This window comes from Protopterus annectens, chromosome 8.part0, assembly GCF_019279795.1.
Source record: "Protopterus annectens isolate FY-2018-M chromosome 8.part0, PAN1.0, whole genome shotgun sequence".
In the NCBI taxonomy this organism is placed as follows: Eukaryota; Metazoa; Chordata; order Ceratodontiformes; family Protopteridae; genus Protopterus; species Protopterus annectens.
The window spans coordinates 1,453,377,855-1,453,395,484 of NC_056741.1; the positions used below are offsets into that span (position 1 = coordinate 1,453,377,855).

General features: G+C 40.5%; 1 protein-coding gene across 1 annotated transcript in view; it reads right to left on the bottom strand.

Annotated features, from left to right (window-relative positions):
• Positions 1–9,414: 9,414 nt before the first annotated feature.
• LOC122809503 overlaps positions 9,415–17,630 on the bottom strand; it is a 1,292,286-nt gene continuing 1,284,070 nt past the window's right edge. The window contains exon 8 of the mRNA XM_044081059.1: positions 9,415–10,932. Coding sequence (XP_043936994.1) covers positions 10,837–10,932 — 96 coding nt within the window. The 3' untranslated portion in view covers positions 9,415–10,836. The remainder of the gene's footprint in view (positions 10,933–17,630) is intronic.

Genomic DNA, 17,630 nt, shown 5'->3' on the forward strand with positions numbered 1-17,630 from the left:
CTTCTCTATGCAGAACCCATCCTGATTAATCTTCACTCCACCTTAAAAAGTAAACTAGAGGTTTACTACAATAAAATAGCTAAGTTTGCATCGAAGTAACCAAACTCTTCACATCACTGCCTAGCACTGAAGCACCTGCACTTGCTCAAACTTCCTGATTACCTTACCTACTCCAAACTACTTACCACTCACAAAAATAATATATAAACCTGGCACCTGTCCATCACTACAAAATATCCTCAAACACTACTTCCCTCCTAGGACTCTCCACTCACAGAACAAATATCTCCTGAGCAGGACCAAGTCTCATAACATTCAGAAGACTCATTTTACTCATCCTATGTTATGTGCTGCCCACCCACCCTAAAACAAGATAACATTACCATACTTTTCAAAATACTACCTAAATCACCTAGCTTCATGGCTATACTAATGCTGCAATCCTGACTAAACCCACCATTTATGTTTCTCTTCCATTACCACTCTATAAATTACCCTGCCTCTTTCACTTTTCTTATCAGTATCTTTTTCTTTCATCATCATAACTGTTCCTTCATCTAACCTGTATCCTTAACCTCTCCAATTATTACCCCAACTTACCCACCTCATTGTTTTACTTATCTACTGTTATCTTAACTGCTCCATTATCAGAGCTTTTTCTACCTATTTTCTTTATTTCTGCTTATACCTATCTTTCTCCTCTTCTGTTTTCTGTTTCTTCTCTAGGGACATCTTACCTCATTAATGTAAATGTACATACATTGCTCTTGTCTCTCCAGCTATCATGTGTCAACATGTCTGACTTATGTAAAATAATATAACTTCTAAATATATGATAAATGTCTTTACTATTTGTTTCAATACTACCTGCAAAGTAATACTTAAAATATTTAATGTTTTATTGTTCATTGCAAATAAGTATTATATATGGAGGTTTTCTCCCCTAGTCTCTGATAAAAATAAGATGTGTACCCAATTGGACTTTCTCTGTAAACAAAAGATAATAGATAAATTAAAAGCAGTGTTGCTACTCACTAGGAACAATTGGCCTTCCATTATCTGGGTGACTTCTTTTTCTGTGTAGGACTAATGATCACGTGGATGAAGAAACCGTGCCTTTTCAACACCTTATCAACATATCATTTCTTTTGGCATTAGAAAGAAATGAGGTCTATGAAGGTCTCCAGAATTTTATGAATCACCTCCAATTTTGTGGATATTTGCTTCAAGCTTTAAGTAAAGAAGGTCACAACATTGTTAGTACTGGTTGATAACATATTAGATAGGTGTAAATGAGTTCTCTGAGCTATCTAGGTTTTTTTGGAGGGCAACTCATACATGGGTGTCATAAATTAAGGGATTATGTTACACATTGTCTGACAGCAAAGGCATATTGCAACACTGAGCATGACCAAAAGACTTGTGTAGCAGAAGCCTTAGTATAGTTACACAACTTTTCAGACTGGTACTCTAATGGGATGGGTATATACTGGCAAATTGTATGCTAGCCTTTTTTCTTAGGACTGAGTCATGCTAGGATATCTAAAAGGTCACTTTTTAGAATTGGGGCCAATTTGTTGAGCAATGGTTTTGATGGGAAAGGAGTTAGGCTACACTTAAGTGATTTTCATGCAAGGCAATGCAGCATAAGACCCTAATGGATGTGTCACAGATATCCTTACCCACTAAAGTCTGCTAACTTACAACCACCTCCTCCACTGCATATTCTTAGTCTTGGCAAGTACATAACTGTACATCACCTTATTAATCATTTGGATGTCATACCTTTATAATTATTTCATGATGTGGAGGAAGAGCTTGGTGCTAGGATCAGATGACCAGGCAGGCTTCTGTTCAAACGTACTGTACTTAAATCTAGATGTGTTACGTCAAGGCTCACATCTGAATAGACACACAGTCATCACTACATATGGATCTGCTAAGATGTTTTATGAATGTTATGGGAGACTCATCAAGATGGCTTGTCTCACAAATCCAAAAGAAAGAATGTATGTTGTTTTACCTTACTGGAGCATTTCAAGAGGGTTTTCTGTATTGAGGCAAATTGTAAAAGCTTTAGAATACTTACAATGATAATGCACCAATGGGTCTTTACAGCCACCACAATGATTGTTAGTAAAGGCAATATTAAATTAACCACTGAAATGGGGACTGTTGTAGAATTTACACAATACATTTGTGATTTTCTTAGCTTGAAGCAAAGTAGGTCAGTTAACAAAGGCAGGTACATGCTTCATGCTGACAGTAGGCTTTTTCCATCAGTATTGCAAGTAGGTAGAAAATATGGATGCTGCAAGGCAAGTGTTCTTTGGGGATCTACTTTTGGTCATTGCAATTCTCACAGGACTATTTTTGAGAGCTAATTATCTGGATATGCATATGTGGCCATATACATCTCCTTGATTTCAGAGGGTAGAAGTTGTAGATAAAAGAAACTAAAAATGCTTTTAAAAATGAAGATTTAAAGAAGTTAGCTCATGCATAGTCAATCTGCCACAAAGGGCTAATAAAGAACCTGCATTTATTCATAAGGAAAGAGTACAACTCATCATGACATTCATCTGTAATTAACATAGCCATAACCTACATAAAGCATGAGGATTAAGAATCCTTAGGTGATGTGCCAATATAAGCAGCAGTGGGAACACTGAGCAAAGCATGAGTAATGAACAACCTGAGAGTCATCTCACTATCATTAGAGGGAGGCAGGATTGGCATGATGGTTAAGAATTTTACTTTACAGATACAAAATACAGGGTATGATTCTCATCTCTGGTCATTGGTTAGGCTTTTAGTAGTCTGCAGACTGATAGCCTAGTATTTACCTATGAATCTATGACATGAGATATGTCATCTGGTAGATGTTTGAGTGTTCACCCTGCTGCAGTCATCACACTTGGGTTATCCTGCCGTCAGGCGGTCCCGCAGTCGGCCAGAGTTCCAAAGTCTTGGTCCGGCGTTGGTTGCTGTCGCTTCTTCCCTGACGTCAGTGTGCCAGGGGTATATAAGAGGCATCCAATGCCATTTTCTTCAGTTTTTCTTGCCCCAGATGTCAGGTGCCCCCAATAGGTAGGCAATATATATATTGCTTTATAAAAATGTACATATAAAAATAAAACAATACCTTCAGGCACAAGCAAATACACCACAGAGGTTGTATAGGATACAATGGTATGGATAAGTCCAGCTAGTTCAGAGGGGATGGAGGGAGGGAGGGTAACCTGGACTGCAGCAGGGTGAACACTCGAATATCTACATTTATGGTAGGTACAAAACTGTACTATGTTCATCGTGTTACCCTGCTGCAGTCATCACACTTGGGTTGAATCCCAAAGCTAAGGATGGGTGGTGGAGTTAAACAGGGTTAGAAGAAGCTAGAAGGCCCTGCAAAACTGCAGTGGCAAAACCAGCTCTAGTCTTAGAATATAGAGGTAAGTGATAGTGTTTGGTGAAGGTGTGCACTGAACTCCAAGTAGCAGCTTCCAGAATATCCTTGGTTGGCACTCCCCTGAGAAAGGCTGCTGATATAGCTGTAGCCCTGGTGGAGTGGGACATAATGTTAGCAGGTACTGGTTTCCCATGATGTGTGTAGCAGAAACGTATGCAATGTCCTATCAATTTAGAAATGGTCTGTTTTGAGATAGCTTTTCCTTGTGATCCTGTAGCATAGGCTACAAAGAGCTGGTCAGTTTTTCTGAAAGCCTTAGTTTTATCCAAGTAGTAACGTAATTGCCTGTGAATGTCCAGAGAGTGCAGGAGTCTTTCTCCTTTGTTCTGGGGATTTGGGAAGAAAGTGGGCAAGTGAATGGTTTGGTTTAGGGCCACACTGAATACCACCTTTGGCATAAAGGAAGTGTTAGTTCATAGAGAGACTCTGTCTTGATGAAAAATGAGGAAAGGCTCCACTGCCATTAGTGCCTGTAGCTCAGAGACTCTTCTAGCTGAAGTTATTGCTAGTAGCAAGGTAGTCTTCCATGAAAGAAATTTTAAATCAGCTGAAAAAGTTGGTTAAAAGGGCGGCAGTGTAAGCTTTTCCAGAACAAAGTTGAGATCCCAAGTAGGTGTTGGTGCTCTCCTGGGTGGTCTTATATTCTTAGCCCCTCTGAGGTACTGTCTTAGGAGTGGATGTGAAAATCAAGGAGGATCCGTGTTGTAATGAGGTGAAATGGCTGAGGTGTGGATCTTAATAGATGAAAAGGAAAGTCCTTTGTGCAACATCTCAGTTAAATATTGTAGAATTTGAGGAATGTTTGGATCAAGAGGATTTTGGCCTTTAGCCTGGTTCCAGGCGCAAAATCTTTTCCATTTGTCTGAATAGGTTTTCCTGGTGCTGGGCCTCCTGGCCTCCAGAATGACATCCATAACAGCTTTGGATAGAGGTGTTGGCTGGTTGTTTAAGTAATTTGCCATGCAGCCAGGTTTAAAGTCTTGAGCTGGCTGTGTAGAATCTGATTGTCTCGCTGGGTGAGCAGGTGAGGAATTTGTGGTTAAATCCATGGTGGGCCATGGGCCATGTTCCTTAGAATTAGATACCAGTGCTGACGTGGCCAGTCTGGTGCAATGAGTATCATTTGTGGCCTCTCTAATCTGACTTTCAGCAGTACCTTTGCTAGAAGAGGCAGTGGAGGAAAGGCATACACTGTTAATGTTTTCCAACTGAATGGGAGGGCATCCACTTTCCAAGCTTGTGTGTGGAATGTCCTTGTGAAAAATTTTTGAAGTTGGTAGTTTTGGGGGTTGGCAAACAGATCTATGTCTGGGCGTCCCCATTTTTGAGTTATCATTGGAAATACTTGTGGATCTAGTTTCCACTCATGGAGATCCATGATGTTTCTGCTTAGGTCGTCTGCATATGTGTTTTTCTTTCCTGGCAGGAATTGTGCTTGTAGTTGAACTTGGTAAGACAGTGCTGTGTTCCACAAGGTCATTGCTTGCCTGCATAGCGGGTAGGAATGTGTGCCCCCTTGTTTGTTTATGTACCACATTACTGTGGTATTGTCTGTCTTTATTATTAGTTGTCCTGGGTGTAAGAGGTCCTTGAAAGCTGTTAGGGCATTCTGTACTGCTAGCATTTCTTTTTGATTGATATGCAGATGCCTTTGATCTGTAGTCCATTTGCCCTGAATGCACTGTCCTGCCATGTGTGCTCCCCAGGCATAGTCCGATGCATCTGTTGTCATAGTTTGCCTGGCTGTGGGTAAGGTGAAAGGCTGACCCTTGTTGAGGTGACATGCCTGTGCCCACCATAGAAACTCCTGTTGTAGGCAGGGAATGAGTGGTATCATTGTTTCCAAGCTGTGGCTGTGCTGAGTCCATACGCTTTTCAGGTACCATTGTAATTTCCTCATATGCAGTTTTGCAAATGGCATTAGTAGTATGCAAGATGCCATGAATCCCAAGGCCTGCAGAATTTTTCTTGCAGGGAGTTGGGTCTTTGTTGCCATTATTTTGAAGTATTGAGTCAGCTGTTGTTGCTTGTCTGGCGTGAGATAAGCCATCTGGGTCGTTGTATTCAAGCTGGCACCCAGGAGTGTTATGTTTTGTGAGGGCACTAGTTTTGATTTCTTTTCATTTACTGTGTATCCTAGGCAACTTAGAAGGTGTTTGACAAATGTCAGATGCTTTAAAAGAATGTCATTGCTTTCTGCTTGAATAAGGCAGTTGTCCAGGTATGGGTATATTTGAATTTCTCTTTGTCTGCAGTATGCAATTACTGGTGCCAGGCATTTTGTGAAGGCCCTGGGCACAGTAGATAAGCCAAAGGGCAGTGCAGAGAATTGATAATGGGTTGAACCTGCAATGAAGTAGAGGTATCTTCTGCAATTTTTGTCTGATAGGGACATGCAGGTATGCTTCCTTGAGGTCCAACATTACTAGCCAAGCATTCTTGCCGAGCATGGGAAGAAGCTGCTGTAGTGTTAGCATCTTGAATTTTGGTACTTGCAGATAGGTGTTCAGAATTGAAAGATCCAGAATGGGTCTCCATACTTTGTCCTTTCTTGGGACTAGAAAGAGTCTTGAGTAAAATATTTGTCCTTGCTCCTGTGTAGGTACCTGTTGAATGGCTCTCATGTCCATGAGAGCTGTAATTTGTTTTTGTGCCTCTGCCCATTGATTTGGTGGCAGGTTTGGCATTCCTTTTATCCTTGGCAAGGTATGAAAGTGGAATCTGTATCCTTGTGAGACAATGTTTAGGACCCATTTGTCTTTTGTGATGATGTGCCAGTTGTCTGCAAAAAGTGCTAATTTTCCTCCCAAGGGAGCTGCCAAGAGAGATTTACTTGGTAGTTTGATTAGTCATTGTGTTTGTCTTCTGCTCATTTGGGGCCTGTCTTCTCCTGCTTTGTTGGTAGCAGTACCCCATTGGCGAGGTTTGTAAGGGCCTTGTGACTGACCTCTGCCCCTTGGGCATCTGTATTTGCCCCTCTGTGATCTGTCAGAAGCTGGAAAGGACCAGTTTTTTGTTGGCCAATTTCTGCTGAAACAAGGGGGTTGTACCTGTAAAAAATCCTTGACCGTCTGCATAGACTTTGCCTTATCCTCCATTTTCTTTAAAACCTCTTCTGCTTTGACACCAAATAATACATCCTGCTGTAAAGTTGCATCCAATAATTTTGCTTTAACATGATCAGGTAGGGTTTGTTCTTTTAACCAAGCATGTCTACGTATGACAGACCCAGTAACAGCTGCTCTACAGGAAGCTTCCAATGAATCAAATCCACATTGTAAAGTTTGTTTGCCCACCTGTTCAGCTGCACGCAACAGATCCTGCATTTCCTTGAATTCAGACTGTTCAGAATGTGTGCTCATTTTTTGTTTTAATTGAGACATTAGGAATTGCTGATATTTCAGCATGTGAAACTGACAATTTAATGCTCTCATAGCCAGAGTAGCTGAGGTGTATATCTTCTTTCCCCATCTATCTAGGGCTCTGGAATCTCTTTCAGAGGGCACAGGATTTTTAGCCATAGAAGCTTTAGCCCCTTTGGGACCCTGAGAAATTGTTTCTGGGTCAGCCACAGGGCTTTTATAAAGGAATTTGTGTGAGTCAGGTACTCTGTAGTACCTGTCTGGTTTGGCTGGAGCAGGAGGTAGAGAGTCTGGATTTAGACTAGACTCCAAGTAAACATCATCCACAATGTCTAAAACTGGAGGGATAGCAAGTGGTCTGTGCTGAGGTAGTAAAAGGAACTCTCAGAGCCTTTTCTTAGAATCAGAGTAGTCCTGGCCTTCCCAGTGGAAATGTTCCCTCATGGTATGTAAAGTTTCCCCAAAGGAGTAGTCTTCAGGGGGAGATGATGAGGGAATATAGTCTTCAGCATCAGAGTCTTCATAAGGGGCAAAAGCGTAATCCTGTTCCTCAGAAGAATCTGAGGAGATTGAAACCAGGTCAGAGGAAGCATAATCCTCCGCTTGTCTTGGTCTTTTATCTGGAGGGGGATGGGAACCCCTGATTAGGGTAATCAAATCTTCAGCCATCTTAAGCATCTGTTTCTTAGGCATGGGGCCTTGAACTGGAGACTGATGTACAGTCTTTTTTGGTTTTAATGGAGTTTTAAGCTTAGCATAAGATTTAATGGTGAGTGTAGTCGGTCTGAAGACACCTTCTGCAACCGAAGGTGTTTCTACTGCACCGGGATCTCCTTCTTCTCCGGTGACGGAAGGGCCTAATGAAGATGGCTGAGATGGCCTAGTACACTCCACTTGAGAATCCGAAGCTGTCTGGGGTTCCAGTTCTGTGGTCATCAGGGGTTGCGTAGGCACCTCCCTGAAAACCGGAGAACCGGCGACAGGCCCAGCAGAGGCCTCGGAGTCTTCCTTGTTCCTAGGCTGCCTGTCCTTATCCTTTCATTTTTTATGCATGCCGGTCATCGGCTGCTCCGACTGCATGATATAATTAAATTTCCTACCAAAGTAATGTTGTGCGAAGTCAAAACGGCATTTGATAGTTCGTTTATTAAACCTAGCACAAAACCGACAACCTGTGACGTCGTGGTCTGGGCCTAGCAAGGAATACAATAAGAATGGAAGTCCTTATGAGGTATTTGCTTCCCACAAGAAATTCAATTGTTAACTTTTTCTGACATCGGACTGAGGCAAGAAAAGGTTCCCCAATGGGGTACTTAGCTTTATTGAAGACTTCAGACTGAAATTCGATTCGAAAATCTCAGGTGTTGGCCGACCGGCACTTGCGAACTGCTTCTGCTTCGGGCACTGCGCGGCAAGAAAGACTGAAGAAAATGGCATCGGATGCCTCTTATATACCCCTGGCGCACTGACGTCAGGGAAGAAGCGACAGCAACCGACTCCGGACCAAGACTTTGGAACTTAGGTCAACTGCAGGACCCCCTGACAGCAGGATAACCCAAGTGTGATGACTGCAGCAGGGTAACATGATGAACATCTGAGAGTTTACTGTATGGCAACTGGCAAAACATGATAGACCAGTAAGGTATAGTCTTTACTATATGAAATACAGTCTGCATTCCCAAATTACTTTTAAACTGTATCAAAACTTCAAAGTAAAAAAAAAAAAAAGCTGAATTGTACATATTTCATGAATTTGTCAACTGAATATTAGTTTTATGTTAAAATACTAAGTTTTTGTTTCTATGACACTAAATAAAAGTAAGCACATTTAAAAGAATGCTTAAAAAAGTTTTTGTGTGTCTGTGTGCGCGTGCACAAGTGAGTGTGTGGATGTATTTCATTTCAAGTTATAAACAATGGATTGCAAAAGGTAATACAACAGTTCTGAAAGCTTCTGTGGTTTTTACAATAAAGAAAACAATAGTGACTGCTTTCTGAAGTAAAATTATTGGTTTGTTACATTTTTGTGCCATAGGTTTTATAACTTACCTTTATGTTTGGAATCTACTTACATTAACTAAGGGCTATAGTAGGCGAAACTACTTACATGATTGTGGTGTACTATGAATGTGTAATGATCCTTTGAGGTGATATTTCTGTAACCATACCTTTTTGGTCAGTTTGCATAAAATGACTCTTTCTGATGAGCCATGTAAGAAAATGTAAGAATAGTTAACATTAGAATAGCTTCCTTATTAAAGAAAAACAATTATGCACTTAAATATGTGCGGTATCATCAATACATTCCTTGTAAGGATGCTAACTATTAACATATGATAACTACAGCAAAATGATAGAAAATCATCACAGACAGCTAAGTGGGTGGGAGCAAGTCTTATTACATTCTACAATTGCCACTTTGGGATAGTAGGGAAGCTTATTTTTTTTCCATTTTTTTTTTTTTTTGAGATTAGACTACATGCACAGTACATATCGACCTAAAGAGGAAATCTTTCTTATGTCATAAACTTTGGAGAATTTCATTTGGACACTAAATACACTATTGCAAAAGTAAATATTTTTATTTTTCCCCACTCAGCATTGTCAATAATACAATACAGTAATAATAATAATAATAATAATAACAATAGCAAGACAGAACAAATGTCCTTATTCTTCAGTATGGAAAAATGTCTGGTGCTTTGACAGTTAAGACTTTGATGGCTGATATAACAGTGCAATGCAAAGCATGAAACAACAAAGAAAAGGTTTTCTGTTCACAGCATGGTATTCTGTCATAGGTGATTTAAAGTAGTTCTAACGAAGGTTTAACATTTTACATTTTCGATTTTTTCTCGTTGAAGAAAATGTAAATATGTCTGAAGCTTCACATCTTGATATCCATTACTGGATGTTATTATCCTGTTCTAGACCATGAACTGAAGAACAGGGCAGACTTGTTTAGTATACAAAGTAAATAGTCTCAGATCTGGAGGCGTGTCAAGGTTCATTTTACACAATGTTGTAATGATGACTACATATTCTTGCATTTCAGTGTTTCATTTAGGAACCAACAATTTGCGTGTACCAGGATGGAGTCTGGCAAGTCATTGGCTTGTCTATTATCTACAGTCTATATTCTATGATTCCGTGAGACATTTTCCAAACAATAGGAACATTAATTGTTATACTGAATCATAGATGATATTGTGTTTACCTTACACAAAGGCTGTTCTGCATTAGGAACGATACACCTATGTGCCCTATAAAATCAGATAGGATACCTTCCTGAAGGTTTAACAGCAGCAAGATACCATGAAGGGGTAAAGTCAATCTTGTCTGGTCCTTAGATCCTATTTGCATATTACTGTCCTATCAGTATACATTTTCAAGATGAATCTGCTTTTCCTTAGACTGATAGAGCTGCTTCATAAGAATTTCTAATTACATCTGGTTCTCTTACACTTTGTCATCCAGCTCTACTAAATAAAGATCCATGTCTGAAATTTGTTAGTGGTGTTAAGAAGCAAGCTGCTGCAATTCTTCTTTGTGTAAAGGCAGCTCCTACAAGGAATCAGAATTTTGATATAATATCCTGAAAAGTATGATATTGCCAACTAATGACAAGTTCCTTAAGTGTAGATGAGTCTTGCTTTCTGCCACTCGCAGCAGAACTGATCACTGATGTTTTTTTTTTTTTAACAAAAAAGAAAATAACTCCAGCTTACTCATCCTTCTTTGCATAATGAGCAAAATATTTATTGAAGTAGCTCATTTTAAAACAAAACTGTCTTTTTCTAGCTTCAGGGCTGTATTACTATGCCAAGATCATTACTGAAACACCACTAGCTTGTTTTGCACAAACCCGGAATATTAAATGCCAGCACAGGTTGCCAAACAAGGTCCTTCATTTTCATAAATGCCTCTGTACATCTGCCACTTCACACATAATTCTCATTTTATTTCATAATGCAGTGCAGTGGTTAAAACCCTCCATCCAAGACACTAGTTAATGTATACAGACCCTAGTGTAACATAAACAGTATCTAGACTTCTTCTTTTGTTTCTGGCCAGACCTTCTGTAGTACATTGAGGTATCTCCTGCAAAGACATTAAACAAAAACATTATCTCACAAATGCCCAAGACTATTATATAAGCAAGTTTCCTATTTTGAGCCATATGTAACATGACAGACATTTCACCAAATTATATGCCTTTAACCTTTGTGATTGAGAAGTGACAGACCTAGAAGTTCAGTGTGTTACCTTACATCTTTAGACTGTCCTTAATTACTGAAATTCATAGCCACTATTCGAAAGATGATACATCACCTCTATCAAACTCCTCAACCATCATATTTGCAAACTGCTATTTGACACATTGGTTATGATTATTTTATTTTAGTGAGGGTCATACTCAGGAAAACAGAGCTATTGTGCTGCAAAGAACAAAAAAAATTTGGAATATCTAAAGACATTCAGGATAAAAGACCCCAAGGCAGCTTAAATTTAAAGGTGACAATAGCACATATATTTGAGTTCTGCGGCTGGATAACCAGAGTTACTGACCAGGAAAAGCCTGTGGTTCCATTCTATACAGACAACTGACATTGTATCCCCAAGAACATTGATATAATAAACTGAACATGCATGAAAGCATTGGTCAAAGATTTGTAGATGTAAGAAGATGAATAATAATTGCAAAAGGAGTCCATTCTTATAAAAGGATGATTACTATGGGGGATGGCAAAGGGAATCAGTATTAAGGCTCATCCTTTTCAATGTCACATACACAACACTGCAGAAAATACGAGAAAAAGTATGTGATTTCACAAAGATATTGAATTGACAGTCATGGTAAAAGCCATGCCAGATAAACAAATGCTAGCAGAGAAACAAAAACTGGTGTGATACTGGGATGCAGAGGAGGAGGACGAATCAATATAAACCACATGAAGCAACAGCAAGCACAGCTATGAGCTTTTGCAGACAAACTTCAATTTTTAACTTTTCGCATAATTTAGAAATATGTCAAAAAACCAATGCAGTGCATGGAGCACCACAATTATGCTCCAAAACAGTTGAATTGACACTGTAGTACAAGACCCAACCTTAAAATGCTTAGAGGGGTGGTTAAGCACCTCCTATGCACTGTTAACATGGAGTCTGGCAGTAAGGCAGGCAGTGGTGGACATTAAAAAGCAGTAGCAGGACATGAAATAACTTGATTTCAACTCCCTTTTCTGCCTGTCTGCAACATTGCAGGAACTGTTTTGAGTCAAACTGCTTCTCTTGCAGATGGACCATGTAAGGACATCAGCCATATCCCCTTCTGTACTGACAGAAGACATCACTTTTTTTGTTTTAATTTTGAGTAAGTAATAGCACATACAACAGATAAATCTCCATGTACTGCAAATAATTATGATCATGCCTCTTTACCTTCTAGCACAAGACTCATAGACAAAGCATAAAATAATGGAGGGGAAAGCCCAAATATAGGGACAGATTTTAATTATTATTCTTATAAACTTCAGAAAGTTGTTAGAATACCAGGTTTGTGTTAGCATACCTTTTTCTGAAGGCTGTACAGCCTGAAACTAAACTAGTGTGTAATTTAACACTTCATTCCTCAGTGATTTTCCAGAAAACCACAAATTTTATGACAAGCAGACCAAAAATATGAGGCAAAAATATGGACTTTCTGCAGAAATCTGGACAGTTGAGAGGTATGAAGATGTGATCTCCGATCATAAAGCACTGTGTGTTCTTGACATAGATGTAAAGATGCACCTATCAAGCTTCACGCTCAAGGTGAATTTCTTATAATTCATGCCTCAAATACACAAGCTGGTTATCATTAGTGATCCAGACTGAAACCTCTATGTAATGCATAATTCACACACTGGGTGATTTTCTTGAGCATGTTTTTCCACTTGATAAGTAGACACAAGATACAAATGTTTGATAAATTTGTAATGATTACAATTTCATGAGTAATAAAAGATACTTTAGGTATAAAGAAATTGAAAGTGATTTGTCATTTAAATGAGAACATTTTTAAGCAAAATAAACAAAGATGGACTTCTTTAAGAACAGGAAAAATATTTTTTCTTTGGTATAAACGACAGATTAACATATATATATATATATATATATATATATATATATATATATATATATATGTTTAATAACAGTGGAGCACAGATTACCTGAGCTGGCCATATTAGCAGCATAGATTGTTGCATGTGTACAATATGCAGGGCTCTGTGTGTTAGGTTGTTGTGTGTTGCATATTGTGTGGAAGTGGTCAACATGTAGGCATGGAGGGTTGTGTCTTGGTGGCCTATGGCCAGTACTGTTGATGACAGGGCCATGTTCTGGCAACTGCAGTGCCAAACACAATGCATCCCAGCAAGATCCAATCCAGCAGCCATCCATACTCATTGTTCGGATGTAATATCTGTCACCATCTGAAAGATGGACATGCCATGAACGTAGGCCCAGACATACATACAGTACACAGGTGGAAGTACCCTAGACAGAGTATATAAAGTGTAACTGTCAAATGCACATACCTTTGAAATTGTACATACAAGTTAGCAGCACATTAGTTGTCTGTGTAGTATGGAATACTGATGTAGTCTGGCCAATCACTGGCAGACCACAAAAGGCACAGTTATGAGATAATAGGAAAGTGCTGATGTCCCCGCACATGCCAGCATAAGGGGAATGTTCCAGGTATATCTGTAAGTCGGCTGCAAGAAGCTTCCATAGCACACATGCACTCAGCTCACCACACCATCAGCCACAAGTTCATCACAAGTTATATCCCTGCTGCTGGAAATGAATACAGTATGACCCTCACTTCTGTATGGGAATACCCACAGAATGCAGCATACTGAAGAGGTGTCCCATGCAGGTGTGCCCCTAGCTGTAAGCAGCATCCTGCCAGCATCCACATGAATGGATTAATAAGGACATGAACTATTGCCATTAACACCTCACACACCTACCCTGTCACCCCAGGGGAATCCAGTGGCTTGCAGCCTGGGACTGTAGAAGTGACAGAATGCACTGGCCTGCTACAGATGGTCTGCATCACTGTCACATGCCCTACAGTCCTCTGTCAAAGGCCTGTGCCTCACCCATACTGCCAATGTACGTTGTCTCATGGGGTCCCAAATAACAACATAACACAGTCCACAGAACACAAATGCAAGGCCATGTCAACAAATCCCAGTAGCATGCCCATCATGTCCTACTGCATTAACTGTGGATAAACCCCTAAATACTGCTGGGATGAATGTATAACTATAGGGATACTTAACAGATATCGCTTGCATAATGTTAAGAACAGGATAGAATAACGGGGGGGGGTGTGGAAGCATGGACGTCATGGAGTATGTGAAGTCTGAAACTCTGATGTGTGCCCATACTACCCCTGCCTGCAAACACAGTAATGGGTGGCTACAAACCTGCTCGTAAACCACAATGTGAAGGGGAACTGACCAGATATATGAGCCCTGCCACTGGGTAACCTGTGTGAATCTATAGACCTAAGAGGTATGGCCACAGCAGGATATGGCCATTCTGTCACGTTGATAGATATACAAGCAGGGGATCCTCAGCCACCACAGTGCCAAGGTGCTGGACCATTTACACAGACACATCAGCAAGTTTCTGCAGTTCCCCCTCCAAAATGGCATGAGTGTGCAAGAATATGTAGGCTGCAGACCACAATACTGGACCCAGCTTCATTCATCTTGTATTCCCCAGGAAATTACTGTGAGCAAATAAGTATATCTGTCATTAGTCAAAGACATAATACATCACAGTGTAAAACAGTACATATGTCTGAATATCTCTGCTAACACCAAAACCATGCAGCACAAGCAGCACAGACACAATTAGTTACAGTATCCCACTATCCTTTGCCCATTGTGACTCTATATTCTCAACCTATCTTCAGATATCCTGCAGAAACAGATTGCTAGCTGTAGATGTACAATACAAATGCCTGCACTGGAGTACAACCTACCTGTAATGGATTCACACATTCAATACAGAAGGTCATACTGGGCATGCTCCCACACCTAGAGAAATGAAGCCATGTCTGACAACAACAGTGGGCTACACATATCCATCAGTTGTAGATTTCTGTGCACACACACCACATTGCACACCATTCCTGCTTTGCACACACATCAGATAGGAATACACACATATAGCCAAGGACAACACACTATAATAGGTCAATCATACACAGACAGAGATGTGGGGAAGAGAGAGACAGGCACTGACAAACAACTTCCCATCTTGAGGCCTGTCCCACCTACCACATATTCAATTGGCCAATATCATATGATGTGCTGATGTCTATCACTGTAGACATTTGCTTCTGGTAGCCCTCAGCACTGTAATGTCTGTGGTGCTTGTGATAACTGTGTAACATGACAGTAGAAGTCATTATTCATCTAGCAGTTATATATCCAGTCCTGTAAAATGTAAAGTTCTGTGTGACTGAGTGTTGTGTGTGTGTTTCCAGAGGAATGGTTTATGGCCCAGTCACACACACTGCACTCCCCATTTCCCTAGTTTAGCTAGCCTGCTGATGTCAGTCACCTTGAAATACACCTTAGAAAAAATACCATCCCTGTAAGCTCTGTGGCACGTGCAATAACTGTGTGATGCTATAGTGTAACATACTAGTTTGGTAGGAGTTCTAATCCCAGACATGGCAACTGTGAAACTCTGTGTTTGTTTGTGTGTAGAGAGTAATGCTTTTGAGGCCATTCACAGTCACTACACCTTCCATTGCCCTATTTTAGCAAGCCTGCTGATGTCAGTCACCTTGAAATGCCTCCTTGGAGAAAGTTCAGCTCTGTAAGCTCTGTGGCACTTGCGATAACTGCATAATGCTGTAGTGTAATACACTAATTAGGTAGGAGTTTTGTGTGTGTGTGTGTGTGTGTGTGTGTGTGTGTGTGTGTGTGTGTGTGTGTGTGTGTGTGTGTGTGTGTAGGGATCATTGATTTTGAGGCCATTCACAAACACTACACCTCCCATTGCCCTACTTTAGCAAACCTGCTGATGTCAGTCACCTTGAAATACTTCCTGGGAGAAGGTTAAGCTCCATGGCACATGTGATAACTGCATAATGCTATACTGTAACATACTATTTAGGTAGGAGTTCTAATCCTAAACATGGCAACTGTCAAACACTGTGTGTGTGTTTGCTAGTGTGTAGAGAGTAATGCTTTTGAGGCCATTCAGTGACTACACCTCCCATTGCCCTACTTTAGCAAGCCTGCTATCAGTCACCTTAAAATATCTCCTTGGAGAAGGTTCAGTCCTGAAAGCTCTGTGGCATGTGCAACAACTGCATAATGCTATAGTGTAACATACCTAGTTAGGTAGGAGGTCTAATCCAAAGCATAGCAACTGTGTGTGCTTGTTTGTGTGTAGAGAATAATGCTTTTGAGGGCATTCACAGTCACTACACCTTTCATTGCCCTAATTTAGCAAGCTTGCTGATGTCAGTCACCTTGCAATACCTCCTTGGACAAATCTCAGCCCTGTAAGCTCTGTGATGTGTTCAATAACTGCGTAATGCTATAGTGTGATGTACTAGTCAGGTAGGAGTTCTCCTCCCAGCCATGACATCTGTGAAACTCTGTGTGTAGAGAGTAATGCTTTTGAGGCCATTCACAGCCACTGCACCTCCCATTGCCCTACTTTAGCAAGCCTGCTGATGTCAGTCACCTTGAAATACCTCCTTGGACAAAATTCAGCCCTGAAAGCTTTGTGGTGCATGCAAGAACTGTGTAATGCTATAGTGTGATGTACTAGTTAGGAAGGAGTTTTAATCCCAGACATGGCAACTGTGAAACTCTGTGTGTGTGTCTAGAGAGTAATGCTTTTGAGGCCATTCACAGTCACTACACCTCCCATTGTCCTACTTTAGCAAGCCTGCTGATGTCATTGGCCTTGAAATACACATCTGGAAAAGAGTTAGCTATATAAGCTCCGTGTTGCATGCCATAAATGGGGAACAATGTAGTAGCAGTAACCACACAGCTCTGGGTTTGAATCTCACTGTGGCAGGTGTTTATGTGTGTACCTCAAAAGATTTTGTCCCCATTTACAGCCAGTAGACATCTCAGAGCCTGACTTTAGAAGTCTGTTGTGAACCCTAAACCATGTCAGGTCAGTAGTAAATATGCAACATATTTGTCCATAAAGGTTGTTAGATATAGGTTTGAGCATCACCCCTGGCAAATGTAAGTATGTGATTAGGATAAATTATTTTTGGGATCTCTCACCCACTATATCACCCAATGCCAGTATTTACAAGGGCTGGTGATGTTCCTCACCTTAGAAGTACCTTGGGACAACATTTGTCCAATAAGCTCCATGATGTGTGCGATAACTGTGGTAGACTGAAGTAGCAATACATAGCTAGGTAGAGATTTGAATCTCAGTATTGGCAAGTGTGTGTGTGTGTGTGTGTGTGTGTGTGTGTGTGTGTGTGTGTGTGTGTGTGTGTGTGTGTGTGTGTGTGTGTGTCATCAGTATCATGTGTGGTGGTTGCTGTGGTTGTGTAATGACAGGGTGCATTGTGGGGTGGAGTCTGCTAAATTATTATATTGAGGACCTATTATATGTCACAATGTCCACTGTACAAGGACGAAAGATGTCAAACAGCAGAGAGGCTGGTGTAGACAATCCATAGCCCTACATGTGACAATATGGATCGGTAAACATAAAAGGCAACCCTTGTACTATTCAGAGAACAC